Consider the following 17,361-nt stretch of genomic DNA (forward strand, 5'->3'; position numbering starts at 1 on the left):
GGCAGAACTTAGCGAAAGAAAAAAAAAAAAAAAAAGCAAAATGATCTCAGAGTTATGACTCGGTGTTTCAAAAAGAGTTAAATGAGGGGCCGGCCCGGTGGCGCAAGCGGTTAAGTGCGCGCGCTCCGCTGCGGCGGCCTGGGGTTCGCTGGTTCGGATCCCGGGCGCGCACCGACGTACTGCTTGGTAAGCCATGCTGTGGCGGCGTCCCATATAAAGTGGAGGAAGATAGGCACCGATGTTAGCCCAGGGCCGTCTTCCTCAGCAAAAAAGGAGGAGGATTGGCGATGTTAGCTCAGGGCTGATCTCCTCACAAAAAAAAAAAAAAAAAAAAAAAAAAAAAAAAAAAAAAAAAAAAAAAAGAGTTAAATGAGAGGCTTGGGTAGAATAGGCAGTGGTGAGAGAAAGAAAGGAAAAAAGTCTCAAAAGGCTGGCAAAACACAAGGTCAGGAAAGGGCTATAGGAAAAAAATTGCTCTGCATTTAGAAGAACAGGCAATTTGAATCTGAAGAGCAGTAATAAAAACTAGCAGGAGCTACAAAAAGGAAGACTCGCACATTTCGAACGTTGGCAGTTATTATCAGGGGTCAGCAAAGCCCTATTACGCCTTGTTGCATTTTTTTGAATGTGAATCAACACATCAAAACACATTGTTCTGTTAGGGGCAGCAGAAGAGTTACCAGATTAACTTTCCTTCATCATCTAAAACCAATTTTACAACTTCACATACATAATGTTTATGTAAATTATGTATTCTGAAAGGGTGTGACTTTTTAGATTTAACTCTCGTGTCTAAGCAGTACTGTATACTCAAATATACTCAGGACTCCTTTATACTCTTCAAAAATATTGAGGATTCCAAAGAGCATTTGTTCATGTGGGTTAAACAACATTGTGTTAGAAATTAAAACTGAGAAATTATTGAAATATTAATAAATAACTATAATAAACTCAGTACAGGCTTATGTAAGTAATATATCTTTAGTGAAAATAACTGTATTTTCCAAAACAAAATCTCTTTAATACCTAGCTTAACAGAACAAAGCTGGATTTTCACATATGCTTTTGCATTCAATATGTTGCATATGTTGTTTTTATTGAAGTATATGAAGAAAAGCCAGCCTCCAATATAGTTGGAAAGGGAAGGAATATTTTAATAACTTTTTCAGATAATTGTGGATATTCTTCTTTAATATTACATTAAATCAAGACAAATGGTCGTTTTGTAAAGATTAGTTGCAATGTAGAATCTGAAATGTTATCAGTGAACTTTTGGTATTCTGTTACATTAAAATCCATTGGCCCGTCTTGAACCTCCAGCGGATGTTTTACCCATGCGTGATTTTGTAACATCATGCACTGGTCACTTGGAAAATATTGGTTCAATGGTTTATGCAGATCTTCCAAATTTTGACACATTTCATTGTACAATTTCAAGCAATCACATTTGTTATTATCACCACCAATTTAATCAGAAATGTCTTTAAGTGTATTGAGAAGTTGCCAAGTTACAGTGGTAGATATGTTTTCGAAAACTAATTTTCAGTTGAAAGGTTGAATTTTATCATTGGCAACAAATTCTGCCAGTTGTTTTCCTTGAAGTGACAGGCTCACATGTTCATTTTTGATAAAACGTCTGTAAAATACCCAACTCTTAATAAAGATAGTTTGTCTCAATCGTTATTTTAAGTAAAAATGGTGTTCCATGAAAAAAGTGGCTAGTTCAGCTCACAACTCAACCAACTGCACAAGTGCTTTACCATGTACTTTGGTATGCAGTGGAAGGCCTTATGTATCCTTCCCAAGTATCACATAGACCATTAAGAAGACGTACTTGAAAGTTGAGGTTTAATAAAATTAATAATTTCTACTGCTTCATCAAAGACATTTTGAAGTGGAACTGGCATTTTTTAATAGTGAGTGTGTGGCATTAGTAAAATTATTGGTAGTACAGTAATTGTTTTTGCTCAGTATGCTTTTACATCATTCGTACAAGTGTCAACACAGTAAAAAGGCAAATAATGTCTTAGTTTTATAATGATAATAGTTTGGGCAATGCAGACTGACCCCTGAAAACATCTTACGGACACCCAGGTGTCTGCAGACTATATTTGAGATGAATTCTTCTCATCCCTGCCAGAATGTAAATCTTACAACTTGAGAGGTTTTTTTTGTCTCTTGTTCACTGATATGCCTCCAGGGTCTAGATCATGCCTGGCACATAGTAGGCACTCAATACATATTTAATTAATTAAGTAATCAATCAGAACTAGATCATAATAATGAAGAGCTTATAATCTGCATTACTGGAAACCCATTTTAAAAAATTTAGTTTTGAATAGGTAAAATATACAACAGGATACATGGTGAAAAGTCTCCCACTTTGCCTTCCCCTAGGCACTTAAGTTGCTTTCTCAGAGACAACCACTGTTGTCAGTTTCTTAACTATTTTTCCAGTGATATTTTATGGATTCACAAGCATTATATACACAAGAATATTCCTTTCTTCCCTCACGCATACGGTGGCATATTATACACATTATGGACTGCATAGTGCTTTTTTAAAAGTAAACTTTTTCTTTTGGAATAGTTGTAGATTTACAGAAAAGTTTCAGAGATTCTTGTATACTGTTTACTCACTTCTACTAATATCAACATCTTACATAACCATAGTACCATGTCAAAATTAAGAAATTAACATTGGTTCAATACTATTAACTAAATTACAAAATTTATTCGGATTTCATTAGTTTATGTCCTTTCAGTTCTAGGGTCCAATCCAGGATACCACATTGGGTATTTAGCAAAGTGCTTTTTTCCCTTAAAATGTATTTTCAGGATTGTCTCATATCAGTTAATATGCAGTTGCCTCATCCTCTGGAAGGACTGCAGAATGACTCCCTAGAAGCAGAATTTCAGGGCCAATGATTATGTGCATTTAAAAATTACCAAACCCCTCTTCCCCAAAGAAATTACCATACCCTTCTTAGCAGTCCCCCCTGTGATTTGAGTGTTGCAAGCTTCTTTGAAGTTCCAAGATTAAGACTGGGAACTGAATGAAGGTTATAAATGTAACGTACTCAAAAAGTTTCTTTGCACACTTCAGAATAATTATTTTTAATGTACTGGCACAAATACAGATATGTATCATTGCATGATTTACATTATACCAATAACTCGTACCATGACCCACATATATAGTTGGTTCCTGTTGGGACCACTAGGGGGCTCTGCTGGAAGGGTTTTTATAATTTATGTTAGTCCACTCAGCGAAATGTTTCGAGATAATGCTTTAGAATTCTGAACTCTTAAAACTCGAAAGACATCATCTATTTAACCCAGCTTCCTTATTTTGCAGATGAGGAAACCAAGGTTGGCCAAGAAAGCTGGCATGGTGGAGAGCTGGAATCAAAAATCCACTCTTGGTCCCCGTGGCAGGAGTTCAAGAAACTCTTTGCCATGTGCCTCCACTGATGATTCACACCAGGGGCTATTTCCTTTTTTGCTGCCACAATTTTAGAAATTTTTGCTACGACTATATATTTGTGATATTTTTCTAATATGATACTTTACTGATGGGTTAGGTGAAAGAAGTGCATGAAATATAAACTTTATTACTTATTCCAAAATGTTCTATTCGAAGTACCTCTCAGCACCAAAACCATATTATTTACTGTAAACCCTAGAAACTACTTTTCAATTGCCTTTCAAACTTACTTTCCTCTTAAAACATTTTACTTTTATCTTTACTCATTTATTCATTCAATATTTATTGAGTGCCTACTAGCGCTAGACACCGTTGTAGTCCCTAGGCTTCGGAAGCAAAGCTACCCTTCTCCCCAAAGAAACAACTATTTCTCCATTTTTCACTTTAATACATAAACTACCTTCACATGCCTTAGTTCAGTGGTTCTCAGAAGCAGCCAGCATCTGGGAACTTGTTAGAAATGTAAATTAGGCCCACCCCACACTTTATGGATAGGGTCCAGCAATCTGTTTTTTTAACAAGCTCTCCAGGGATTCTGATGTACACTCAAGTTTAAGAACCATGGTTTTAGTTCCACGGCTTGGTATTAGTTATCTAAGTAGGTCAAAGATCAACATCTGGCTTCTAAACCCACTTCAGGCATCTTCATGGAGTACTCGTCTCAAATACACCCGATAGGACCCAACAATGACCATATTTAATTCAGTGATTTGCAGTACCTTAAATGACCATAATAATAGTGACACTACAATGGTTTCAGAGCAAACACTGACCGCAGCGGATTTTCTGGGCCTATACCAACAGAAAGTGGGCCGGACTGAGTTCTGGGATAGTGTGTTCGTACATTAGACACAGCCGGCCACATCAAACCTCGAAGTTTTGGGTCTGGGAGTCAGGACGGCGCTGCAAGACAAGTGGGGCCGCGTGAACCCGTCAGGTTGGACCCGAGCCTTCGGTCAGAGGCTAGGGGCTGGAAGCCCGGACAACAACGCACCGGTCTGAAGATGGGCGGAGGCGCGGGAGAGGCCGCGGGAGGCCCCGGCAGAGCCGGTCAGCACGCAAGCCGCACCCTCCTGGCCCCAGACGCCAGCAGGGCGGAGCCACGCGGCCGCAGCTCGGGCAGTGGCGCGCGGCGCGGCGCGGCGCGGGCTCGCGGCCGAGGCGTATGGGGCTACAACGGGAGCGGCTGCGTCGCCCGGCCGGGTCAGCGTCTTGCGCATGCGCGGACCCGGCGCCATTTTGGTGGCCGGGCGCGGAGGTGATTCTACATTGAGGAGAGCGCGGCGGCCAGGGTGGCAGTGGCAGCGTTCGTGTGCTCGGGTGTGAATCGCCGAGGGAGGAGGCAGTGGAGGAAGCGGTGGCGGCGGTGGCGGTGGTCGTAGCGGTGGCGGAGGAGGCGGGTACGAATCAGCTGCGGGCGGAGACATGGCCAACATCGCGGTGCAGCGAATCAAGCGGGAGTTCAAGGAGGTGCTGAAGAGCGAGGAGGTCAGAAATGAACTCCCGGACATCCCCCACCTCAGCCCTGGGCGGGAGGGCCCTTCCGGCGGCGACCCCAGTATTCCCGGTAACCCCCGGGTCGCCCTCCTTGTGGCCGCCCTTCTGCCTGTGGGGAAGCGGCAGTCTCCCCCTCCTTCCGCCGCTTTCCCCTCTCCTCCTAGGGCCCTGGGATGGACGGTCTCGCGGGCGGGTGGTCTGGAGAGGAACCCGGTTTGGGGGGGCGGATGGAGAAGGGCACTTTTCTACGGGATGTGAGCTCTAGAGAGAGCCCCGAGGCTGTGGCAACAGCTGGGAGTGTGGCTGTAGGGTGGGGAGGGAGCAGGCCGAGCCTGAGAAAACCCGGGAAGTGGGTTGGGGGAAGGGGAAAGGTGGTAACTGGATCCGGAGAGCCGCGCTGCTGAAAGGCCCACACTTTTAAGGGTATTCTGGGATATAGCCTGTCTGGCCTCCACTGTCCTGTCCTTAGGTATTGATGAAAGGAGGAGGACATTCAGAGTTACTCCCTCTTAGTTGGATGTTGGGAGAGAAGAGGAGACATGATGGGATACTATCTTATTTGAGTGGGGAATAAGGGAATTTTCACCTGAGATAGGAAATTAATTCCAAATTAGAGCATTATTTTATTTGCACTTTCCCCCAATTCCTAGGCCTCTTTTCTGTTGACGTCTAAAGCTTTTTGACTGGGTAAAGGCCAGTTGTTTGGTGTATTAAAAACGTTTAAATATTTTTAGCTAGGAAAAAATAACAGTATATGAGTAGCTTATTTCAAAATATTGTTTACAAGTTACCGATCAGAGTCTCTCCTAAGACAATGCCTCTGTGACTCTGTTGTGTCGTGCCATGAAACTTCATTATGATGTCCCTCATAGTTAACTTGATTCTTACTTTTGAAAAACAGCCATATTAAAAACATGGGATTTCACCAGATTAATACATTGTTATATCTTTTTATTAAGTGAGTAGATTTATCCCAAGATACCGTATCTGAAATGATTAAAAAAAAATTTTTTTGTCTCAAGCTGCTCTTGAGTCCTGCAGAATTTAAATACTCTAGCGTTGACCACATTTATTTATATAAGATATTCAAAATGTTCTAGTAATTTGATTCAAAATTGTGCAAGCATCAATACAGTTTTTCATACCCAAATCAACAATAATGTCAGGTTGTTTTTCCTCCTTGGATTTAACAAAGATTAAGAAGTAATACTGAAATGGTTATTTTTTTCAAGATGTCACATACCATTATTGAATGTATCATTGCTACTTGTATTTTTCTCTTATGTTGGTACTTTGATAATCTCAATGATTTGTGAAATTCAGCATTCTAAGTATGTGATGAGTAATTGACATAAGTTTGATAGCACTTGAGCTTTATTTGTGCTGCTGAATCTACAGTGATTATGTATCTTTCCAATTAGACAAAGAATAATTCTTTAAAATTATTGAAAAATGACAAATACTGACAGATTTATTGAATGTAGTAGTATATAAGTAATGGTCCGTTTTACAGAGCATGTGTATGAACTCTGACCTCTGTATTTGTCCAAGTGCCAAAACTCTGAATGGAAGGATGACTTTGTATTTTTGTGGTACAGTGCAAAAACAGAGTCATAAATGTCTGTGCTGATAATCAGTGAAACAATAATTCTAACTTATTTAATAAGAAAATATATTCCAGGATAGTAGACATATATATTCTTGATGACAGTTGTAGCTAATATTGTTACCAACAGCCTAAAACATTTCTTATAACGTTGTACAAGCCTGAAACTTAAAATAAGACTTCTAATGCTTTATTTTCTGTTACTTGAAAGTGGTCAAGTTACTGCTCTCATAATTCGTCTCTGCTATATATGAGGTGACTTTTCACCATCATATTCTTGGTACTTAACTTGAAGCTTAAAAGAAATCTTGTATTGCTCTAGTAATGCATATTGTTAAAATAATACTGCTCTTAATATGTTAGGGATGATGAAGCCTTGCTTCAAGTAAATGTCATAGTGTTTTTTAGAGGTAGAAACAGGAAATGCAAACAGACAAATTATTTTTTAAGAACAATATCTTTATAAATCTGGAAGGAAACTCTTCCAGAAAGTAAATTGCAAAGAACATTTAGGAGAGGGTTAGATAATTTAATCTTGGAATGTAACCGATAAATAGCTCTATTTTCATCAATATTTTATTTCATCGTTGTTTTAGTAGGCCCAGTTCTATAAATGGTTTATGTTGGTTATTTTCAACTCATTGAAGGACTTGTAGTACAGTCCATGTGTTTCCTTTTTAAGAATGTAAATGCAGTATTTTGAATGGCTGGTCAAGTAATCAAGTATTTCATCATGTCACCTATGTAAATCTCCAGTTTACCAAAGTTTATTTTATATGTTTGTGTTTACTAAGAAGAAGGGTTGATTTATGGACTTTTTTTTACCTTTTAAGTCTTTTGAAAAGATAGCTGATATTTGCTGAATTCTGGCCATAAGAAGTTGTAAGTGGCCATTCTTGGAGTGTGGAGTTAATTAAAATATAGCTTCAAGATAAATCGAATGTGAAAAGCAAGATGCAGAATAGTGTGGAGGAGGCTGTCATTTGTGTCAGAAGGGGGGAAATCTGTGTATTTGTATAGGTGAAAAGATTAGTGAGAAATTGGTAAAATTGATTGCTTTTGGTAGGAGGATTTGGTGTCTAGGGCAACAGGCATCAGCAGATCCCTTTTGAATTTTGAGTCACGTGAATTTGTTATTTACTGAAATAAAATAGTAAATGAGACATTGTCTAGGCCTTTTTCCTCGAGACTGTGTTTGGAAATCTGTTCTTTGTCTCTCAGATATTAATTTTTAAATCTGAGTGTGAATTTTAAGTAAAGTTTCAAAGTTGCTAAGAATGGGAAATTGATTTAAAGTACACTTTATAATTATTTTATGAGTCGAATTACATAAGTGAATTGTTGGTTGGGAGGACACAGTAAAACTATAATCTGCATTCATAGGTTGTGTTGTTATTTATAGTATTATTATTATTAATAGTTATTACTGCTGTTAACTAACCACTGTTAGTAGAGTGGCTCTCAGTATCATTTGTATATACAGTATTGCTAATTCTCAAGAATAGGTCTTTGAAGTAAATTTCCTATTTCTTAGATGAGAAAATTGAGATTGAGAAGTTAAATTATGTCTGCAAACATATATAGCTTTGGGTTTGGATCTAAGTTTGCCTGTGCTTATGTTGTATCACACTGTTGTGATTTGCCAAGGATAGGCATGGTTTTAATTATTTAAAAATAATTGAGCCTGGTTTGTATTGCTGGTTAAAGGATTTAAGCACAACCTAATTTGTTAGTTTAAACATTAAAATAATTATTACCTGTCATTAACTTAAATATTTACTTATATTTAAATATGCAAAATATTTTTAAGTTTAAAGCTCAATGAATTAAAATGCCCTTAAATCAGGGCCCATACTCTTGCTTATTCTTGTGCTATGTGGTACTTGTAGTTTTTTCATATTGTAGCTGCACTTTGCTAACATTTTCTGGGATTCTCATAGGGAATATTTAAATCTATGGCATTAACAGATTTGTTTCATGAAAACCACTACTGTGCAAGTTTTCCTTAAGCATTTAGGTGAATTTTTGTATCTATTGTCATTTTAAATTTAATATATTTGATTTATCATGATCTAGATTATTCTTTATAGAACTAGTTGTAAATCTTTAGAAGAAAGTCTCTTGATTTCTGTAGACCATGGTTTCTCAACCTTGACACTATTGACGTTTTGGGCAGATAATGGATTCTTTGTTGTGAGTGGCTCTCCTCTGCATTGTAGGATGTTTAGCAGTATCCCTAACTTCTATCACTAGACGCTAGTAGCACAGCCAGTCCTGCCCCCACCTCCCTACTCTCCCTGCCAGTTGTATCAACTAAAAATGTCTCCAGACTTGACCAAATGTTGAGAACCACTGCTGTCGGACAAAACTCTTTAGAACATTTAAGACTATTAACTAGGTAAGATGTGTAGTATAATTCATCTAAAAGGTGAATGGACAGTAAAGGTACAAAAAATTATATAGCATGGCTACTACTAGCTTTGAAAGTTCTGGTTTTGTTTTTAAGACTTGATTTGTTTCCCCTTTATAAATTAATGATTATCTTTTTCTTTTAAACTTTCTCTTTTTTGATTTAAAGAAAAAGATGAAGTTCCCTGCTAAAAACTAATGTAATCAGAATTTGAACAATTTCTTAAGAGTTTTTAAGTGGTTTGTTAGTTTTTACAGTTACATAAGTTATAGTTCTGGATGACTTATTTAAATAGTGTGCCTTATGGGGTTCTGGGTGTGGGTTGAGCAAGGAAAGCTTATAGATTGAGTAAAAAAAAAATCAAAACCTGTCAAAGTAATACTGACTGAGGTGCATTTCTTGTGTTACTTGACTATTATAAAGACTTTGATTTCTATCCTTCAAGCATAGATTTAGACACATCTGGGATCCCCTACCATGTCATGCTTTGTAAAGAATATATATTCTTATTTCCCAGTGAATGTTATCAACAGTTATTGAACATATTAACTGTAGTGCCAAAAGACTTACCTAGTTGGAGATAGATAAAGATGTTAGGTGCAGAGAGTAAATGGTATTGGAGTTCCGAGGGTATGTGTATGGAGGGAGGTTCTTGAGCTGTGTTCCAAAGGAAAGTTAAGACTGACCTTAAATTTCAAAAGATAGTACCAAAGGAATTACAGGAATACTGTAATTTATAAGTAAATGATCTCTTCTGTAGGCACCCGAATTGGAACTAGAGAGAAGAGATTGTTGATAAAATTAGGCAAGAAACACATTTACATATTTAGAACAGCAAGGTTGCACAGCTCTGATATACACAAACATAGTTGTGGGGTTAGAGCACCTTTCTAGGTTTCTTCACTGTTATCTTGGGGAAAAAACACCTTTTTCATATCGAAGTAAAGTGTACATACAATAAAGTGTGACCAGCAGCCATATCAAGAAACAGAATATTACCAATACCATAGGAACCCCCTAACTCACCTGTTTCCAGTCACTTTCCTTATTTATTAGCTTTGAGTGTGTTTGAGTAAAAGAGTAGACATGAGTACATAATACATGATTTTTTTAATTTTGAAGGTTTTCAAAAGATGCCTTTCAAAATCTTTGTTCAAAAAATGTATTATAGTGTCTTAGAAAATGTGTTAAAATGCATTGAATATTAGAGTTGAAAGAGATCTTAGATATAGGCCAAACTCCTCATGTTAAGATCAGGAAACTGAGGACTGGAGAGGTTAACTGTTGCTCAGTGACACAGATCTGGTTAATGATGAACCCAGGCATTTTGCATTCTAGTCCACTCCAACCATTATATATGGTTGCTTTATGGGACTGTCTTTTTCATAAATGATACTATAAATGCTGAATGCTAGTAAAACCTGAAGTACAACAACGAGTGACAGTTTAGTATTGAGTATTGTATTTAAGTGTATTTTGCTTTTCTTTCATGGTGTGAGAACTTAAATTTGCCAGGAGGCGAGGCAGAGATATTTATCTCCTTCAACATGATATAGTAAATTTAGCTTAGTGATTAAGAGTGTGAGCTTTTGGGGCCGGCCCGGTGGCTTAGCGGTTAAGTGCGCACACTCTGCTACTGGCGACCGGGGTTCAGTGCGCACACTCTGCTACTGGCGACCGGGGTTCGGATCCCGGCGTGCACCGACGCACTGCTTTTCCAGCCATGCTGAGGCTGCGTCCCACATACAGCAACTAGAAGGATGTGCGACTATGACATACAACTATCTACTGGGGCTGTGGGGAAGAAAAAAAGGAGGAGGATTGGCAATAGATGTTAGCTCAGAGCCTGCCTTCCTCAGCAAAAAGAGGAGGATTAGCACGGATGTTAGCTCAGGGCTGATCTCCCTCACACACACAAAAAAGGAGTGTGAGCTTTGCAATTAGATTTTCTTTGAGTACTGGCTTTTCTATTTAATACCTGCAGCACTGACTCATCTCAGTTTTCTTATCTATAAAAATGTAGGAAGATTAAGAGTCTTTACAGTACTTAGAGCAGTGCCTGGGACATATTAAACATTCAGTAAATGGATAGCTGTTAAGATGTCAAAATTACCTATACTTTCATATTCTGCTTGTTGTTCTTGAATGACAAAGGTTTCCTTCAGTGGTTTAGTGATAACTCTGTGTGAGTGTGCCTCAGGAAAAGATTTAGGATGAGGGACTTGAGTGCTTCTGTAATGTTTCTTTGTCATCTGTGTGCAAACAGCCTATGGGGCTGATGGCTGAGGGGAATACAAAAGAATATATTTGGGCCTTGTTCTCAAGGTGTTGGTTAATCTTTCTCTAGGAGACACATAAAAATTGGAGAAAAGTTTGTATTAAAATGTAACCTAAGTGAAAAAGAAGTAAATTATTTGAAAGCCTTTCAGATAATAGAGTTATGGGTTATTTTAGATTTCTTGAAATGTCTCTGATCTCCTTGAACTGGACCAGTGAATCCAGATTCTAATCCTATGGCGTGTAAAGTAATCTTGAATTCCTTTGTAAAATCCCTATTTTAAAATTGGGTCTTGGAAGCTAGAAAGTCGTGGGTCACATCTGTCTGACCTCCATGGTGTTCTCTTACGTAATTCAGAAAAGGTGAGAAATGAACTTTATTTCATTCAAAACCTTTGTCCTTTTCCTCCCTTTAGTTCTTTGCTTTTACTACAAATTTAAAATAGTAACTACCTATAGTTGAATGCCTACTATCTGGCATTTTATGTATATGGCAGCCTTATGAGATTGATGTTATTCTTGTTTTACAGATTAGAAAGTTGCAGATCTGAAGAAATAAGTAACTTTCTCAGTCTCAAGTAACTTGTTGATGGAACAGGGGTTTGAAACCAGGTCTGACTCCAAAACATTTACTGATTATGGTGGAAAGAAGAGTGTACAATTATATCTGCTGCTTGCTTCATGTTCATTATTTTTAAAGATGTTTTTTAAAATTATGAAATATTTTACACTTGGAAGTTTAGAAAATAATATATGAACACCTTTATATCCATAGTCCAGATTTAACAGTTCTTAACCCTCTCATACTGGATTAAGTACCCCCCCACTGCGAGAAATAAAGCAAAACATACAAAGCTCACTTTGTAACCTTTTCCCTATTCTCTCCTCCTTCCTTCTTAAAGTAACCACTATGCTGAAGTTGGCATATATCCTTCCCATTCATATTTTTGTTTTTACTGTTGATACACATAGTATTTTGACTGTAAAAATGCTTTTTAGTTTTTAAAATTTTTTTAAAAAACTTTTCATAGATGTTTATGGTATTCTACATCTTCAACTTTTCTTCTCAGCATTGTGTTTTTGAGATTTATGCATTGTGACAATGTGTATTGCTCTGGTTCTTTAACCTATATAGTATTCCATCTCACAGGTTTTTGATTCATTCTCCTATTGATGGTATGTAGTTCCAACTTTTAGCTACTATAAAAAAGGATACATCGAACATTATTATAAATAATGTTTTTTTGGGCACATAAGAGTTTTTTTATGTGTAGAAAGTAGAGGAAAGGAAGTAGAATTGTAGGATCTGAGTGTATTTGCATCTTCTACATGACTGGATATTGCTTCATTGTTCTGATGATTGTATCAGTTTACACTCCCAGTAGCAGTGTATAAGAGATGTAGTGGCGTGATGTTTGTAAGACTTAGAAACGTCAGTCTGATGGATGTGAAATGGTAGCTTATTTTAATTTTTTATTTCCCTAGTCAGTAGAGATATTAAGCATATTTTTGTGTTTATTGGCCATTAGGCTTTCTTTTGCTAATTTAGTGTTTGCATTCCTTACCCATTTAAAAAAATTTGGATGGGGGCAGGCCCAGTATGTAGCGGTTAAGTGCTCGAGATCCGCTCCGGTGGCCCAGGGTTCCATGGTTCGGATCCTGGGTGTGCACCAACGCGCCGCTTGTCAAGCCATGCTGTGGCGGCATCCCATATAAAGTAGAGGAGGATGGGCACAGATGTTAGCCCAGGGCCAGTCTTCCTTAGCAAAAAGAAGAGGATTGACATCAGATGTTAGCTCAGGGCTAATCTTCCTCACAAAATAAATAAATAAATAAAAATTTGGATGGTTTTTATTTTTCTTATTTGTAGGAATTCTTTATGTAGTTATATAATTTGTCTACCTACATTATGTGGCTTGATTTTTAACTTTCTCTTATCTTTTCTTATGCTCCTTTTTTGAAATTGTGATAAAATACACATACCATAAAACTTACCATCTCGTATATTTTTAAGTGTATGATTTCAGTGGCATTAAGTACATTCACTTTGTCTTGCAGCTATTACCATCATCCATCTCCAGAACTCTTTTCATCTTGTAAAACTGAAATTCTGTACCCATAAACACTTAACTCCCTACTTCTCCCATGCCCACCCTCTGTCAGTCATCATTCTATTTTCTGTCTCTCTCAATTTGACTGCTCTATTACACGTTATTTGTCCTTTTATGACTGGCTTATTTCGCTTAACGTTGTCATATCTTTTGTCTTACTGAAGTTTAATTTTAAAGTAGCTAAATTTTTCTGTCTTTTCCTGTATGGTGTGCTTTTTATATTTTGTTTTAGAAATCTTTTCCTACTTTGATTATCATAAAGATAGTCTCCTATGTTTGATTCTTACAAGTTAATTCGTTCCTTAACTTTTGTACTCAAGCTTTTATCTCTACCATATCATAGCAGCAGTGATAATAAAACATTTTGTGCTTCATTTTTCTTAAATCATTCTGTAGTAGTTCCTTCATTTTTATTTTTTATTTATGTTTTTGGTGAGGAAGATTAGCCCTGAGCTAACATTTGTTGCCAGTCCTCCTCTTTTTGCTGAGGAAGATTGGCCCCGGGCTAACATCCATGCCCATCTTCCTCTACTTTATATGTGGGATGCCTGCCACAGCATGGCTTGATAAGCGGTGCGTAGGTCTGCGCCTGGGATCCGAACCCGAGAACCCTGGGCCACTAAAGTGGAGCCTGACCTTAACGGCTACGCTACCGGGCTGGCCCCGGTAGTTCCTTCATTTAAAAAAAATTACATAGAATATGCTGCAGTTTATGCATCTGTCTATTGATCATTCGGTTCTTTCAGTTTCTTGCTGGTGCACATGTGCATGGATTTTGGGTGTATATCTGAAAGTGGTATTACTAGGTCATTGGGTGTTTGGATGAGATTTTAGGTGGTCATATGTGTCAGACTTTTTCACATCTGTGGCCTTGATCATACTTTGATTGTATCCTTAGGTGTTTACTTAGGTGCTTTATGTCTGTCCATAGGAACTGTAAATCTGAGTCCTTGAGGGCAGAGACCTATCTTACTGATTTTCAGTTCTCCATTGCTTAGCACATTGATTGGCAAGTGGGAGGCACTTATTTTCTTGAAAGAGTTTAAGGATTTTCTTAAGCTCCAGGGAGCTCATCCTGAACCACTATGAAAGTAATACCTTTTTTCCCTGCTTCTGGAACTAGGAAGAGTTGAATATGTTGATAAAGGTGGCCTCCAGATGAAGTTGGTTTTCTTTTTTTTTTTTTTTTTTTTGCGGGGAAAGATTTGCCCTAAGCTAAAATCTGTTGCCAGTCTTCCTCCTTTTTTCTTCCCTTCCCCCCCTAAAGCCCCAGTACAGTTGTTTATAGTTGTAGGTTCTTCTGTGTGAGCTGCTGCTGCAGCATGGCTACTGACAGACGAGTGGTGTGGTTCTGCACCTGGGAACCGAACCTGGGCTGCTGAAGTGGAGCACGACAAACTTAACCACTAGGCCATCAGGGCTGGCTCTGAAGTTGGTTTTTTTTGTTCTATGTAAGTGTTGATAAAGTAGTCAGGTCCTGAGTTGGGATGATATAATGTCCAAGCCAAAAACTGGGAAATAAGATAGTGGGAAGGGAATCTTTTTTTGCTTTATTTTGTAGTTTCCTCCTTTGAAGAGCTCAAGGGGCTTCTATTTAGTGTTATATATGACATCATCTGTATCCCTGTGGTTTAACTCCTTACTTTAATTCTACATTTTTCTTCATTTGTTCAACAAATATTTATTGAATGCCGCCTGTGTTGTTAATAAGATAGATATGGTCCATGCTGTTATGGAGTAAATTATGATCTGGTAAGGCAGTGAGACGTTGAACAGCTAATTATATGTATGTGTTTGTTGAGTTTAAGTAAGGAGAACTGCAGAGGTGGAGTAACCTAACCTCAGGGAAAGAGTTCCTTGAGATAACCCTTAAACTGATTCTTGGGTGGGCAAATTGGAATTAACATAGTTGTACATTGGGGTGATCAACTCTTACATGTATATATAGAAAGCTAATAATCGTTATACAGTCAAGAATGTAGAACCATTTAATTGCTTTTCCCTTTTAAATAAATAGCCAATTTCTGTGAATATAAAAGTAACAAACGTTTGCTTATTATTGAATTTCGGAAAATACGGGAAACTATATTAAAGTAAAAGTCTCTCTAATCCCATCCCCAGGGATAATTCTTTTCCTTAAAATATTTTTGTTTTGTCTGTGAAATATTTCAAATATACAGAGTTACGTCTTAATTTTGGTGTTTCTTTCCATTGTTTTTTCTTTGTATGTACATATATACACGTTTAAAAGTTTTTTTTTTAAAGAGCTTTGAATATAATTCCCGTGTGACTTTAAACCCAAATCTGTGATTTATAATGTTTTTCAGTCGTTTGAAGCTGTCTTTCCCTACTAGATCTGAGCTTCTCAAGAGTAGGCATCATGGCACATCCGTCTTTGTATTATCAGTACCAGGAGCTCTTTAATTTATTTAACACATATTTGAGGGCTCCTTCTGTGCTAGGCACCATGATACATGCGGGGGATAAAACGATGAGTTGGGGCAAGGGAAGACAGATAAATAAACAAGTGGTAAATGCAATGTGGAGAAACATAATAGTATTGTACAGATGAAAATAATTGATTGGCTTGGGTTGGGTGTTCAGAAAAGATCTTTTCTAGGATTGTAGGCTTAAACTGAGATCTGAATGCTAAAGCCATGTCTCTAGAGGAAGAACATTCCAGATTAGAGGAAACAGTTAATGTAAAGGCCCTAAAAATAGGAATGAATTTGCTATGTTTAAACAACCAAAAGTGGGTTATTGTGGCTAGAGTATTGTGGGTAAGGGAGGAGAATGGTGCAAGATGAAGTTGGAGATGTAGGCAGGAGCCAGATCACATAAAACTTTCTAAGTCCAAAGTAAGGGGCTTGGATTTTAAGTGACTTTGAAAACCATTTGAGGATTTAAAGCAAAGAACAAAATTTGTGTTTTTAAAAGACCGCTTTGGCTGTTGTTTGGAGAGTGAATTGAGATTGAAGATGTGAGGGAAAAGGGTTTAGGAGTTAGGGGTTGAGTTTGGCTGGATGTAACAAAAGAAACGGTAGTAGTGGTTTAAACAAATGGGAAAAGTCTGGAGGGAAGTGTCCCAGAGTTGCTTCGTTAGGGGCTTTACAGTGTTAGACTACTTTTTTCAATTTACAGTTCTTAGGAGTTTGACCCTTGTCCTTAAATTCTCAAAATGCCTATCAGAGGTCCAGACAACATGTCTGAATTTCAGAAAGGGAAAGGCACAAGGCACACGCCAGCTGAGTTCACTCCCTTTAAAGAGCTTTCTGAGAAGCCTCATTCAGTGATGTCTGTCTGTATTTTTTTTTATCCAGGACTGTGTCGTAACCTCTTCTTGGTTTGAGGGAGGCTAGGAAATGTTTTTTTAGCTGAGTGCATTGTTCCCCAATTAAAATCAAGGTTTCGTTAGTAGTAGAAAGAGAAAGGAAATTGGTTAGGCAGCTTGCCATGTGGCAGTGGGGAGGTAGGAATGAACTCAGGAAGATCATTTGGGAAGCCTTTCTAGGTAGCTTAGGCAAGAGATGATTATAGCTTGGAGTTAGGACTGAATAGCAGGCTGAAGAGAAGTAGAAGTGTTTGGGATGTGTTTTAAAGATAGTCACCAGAGCTTGCTAATGGTGCAGAGGAAAATTGAAAAAGCTGGAAAAACACCTAGATTTTTGTCTTTAGCAACTAGTTAGATGGCGGTGCTAATTTCTGAAGTGGGAAAGAGTGGGAGGAGCACAAAGGAGGTGTCAGGGAAGATTAAGAATTTTGCTTTGTTCTTGTTAGGTTTTTAAGTTGGGGAAATAAACAATTGAATATCATAAGTCTGGAGATCAGATGTGGAGAGAGATTTGGGCATCACAGATAAATAGATGGTATATTTAAAGCTTAGACTGGGTGACTTAAGTCTAGAATTTGGTTTGAAAAGGAGGGGGTCTAGGACAAAGTCCTGGGTCCCTACCACCTTTTGAAGTTGAACCGA

The 17,361-nt window shown here is 37.9% G+C and overlaps 1 protein-coding gene across 1 annotated transcript in view; it reads left to right on the forward strand.

Moving 5' to 3' along the window:
* The first annotated feature begins 4,729 nt into the window (after positions 1-4,729).
* Positions 4,730-17,361, forward strand: part of UBE2K (ubiquitin conjugating enzyme E2 K) — a 70,694-nt gene continuing 58,062 nt past the window's right edge. The window contains exon 1 of the mRNA XM_058546918.1: positions 4,730-4,975. Coding sequence (XP_058402901.1) covers positions 4,913-4,975 — 63 coding nt within the window. The 5' untranslated portion in view covers positions 4,730-4,912. The remainder of the gene's footprint in view (positions 4,976-17,361) is intronic.

Source organism: Diceros bicornis, chromosome 8 (assembly GCF_020826845.1).
Source record: "Diceros bicornis minor isolate mBicDic1 chromosome 8, mDicBic1.mat.cur, whole genome shotgun sequence".
NCBI lineage: Eukaryota > Metazoa > Chordata > Mammalia > Perissodactyla > Rhinocerotidae > Diceros > Diceros bicornis.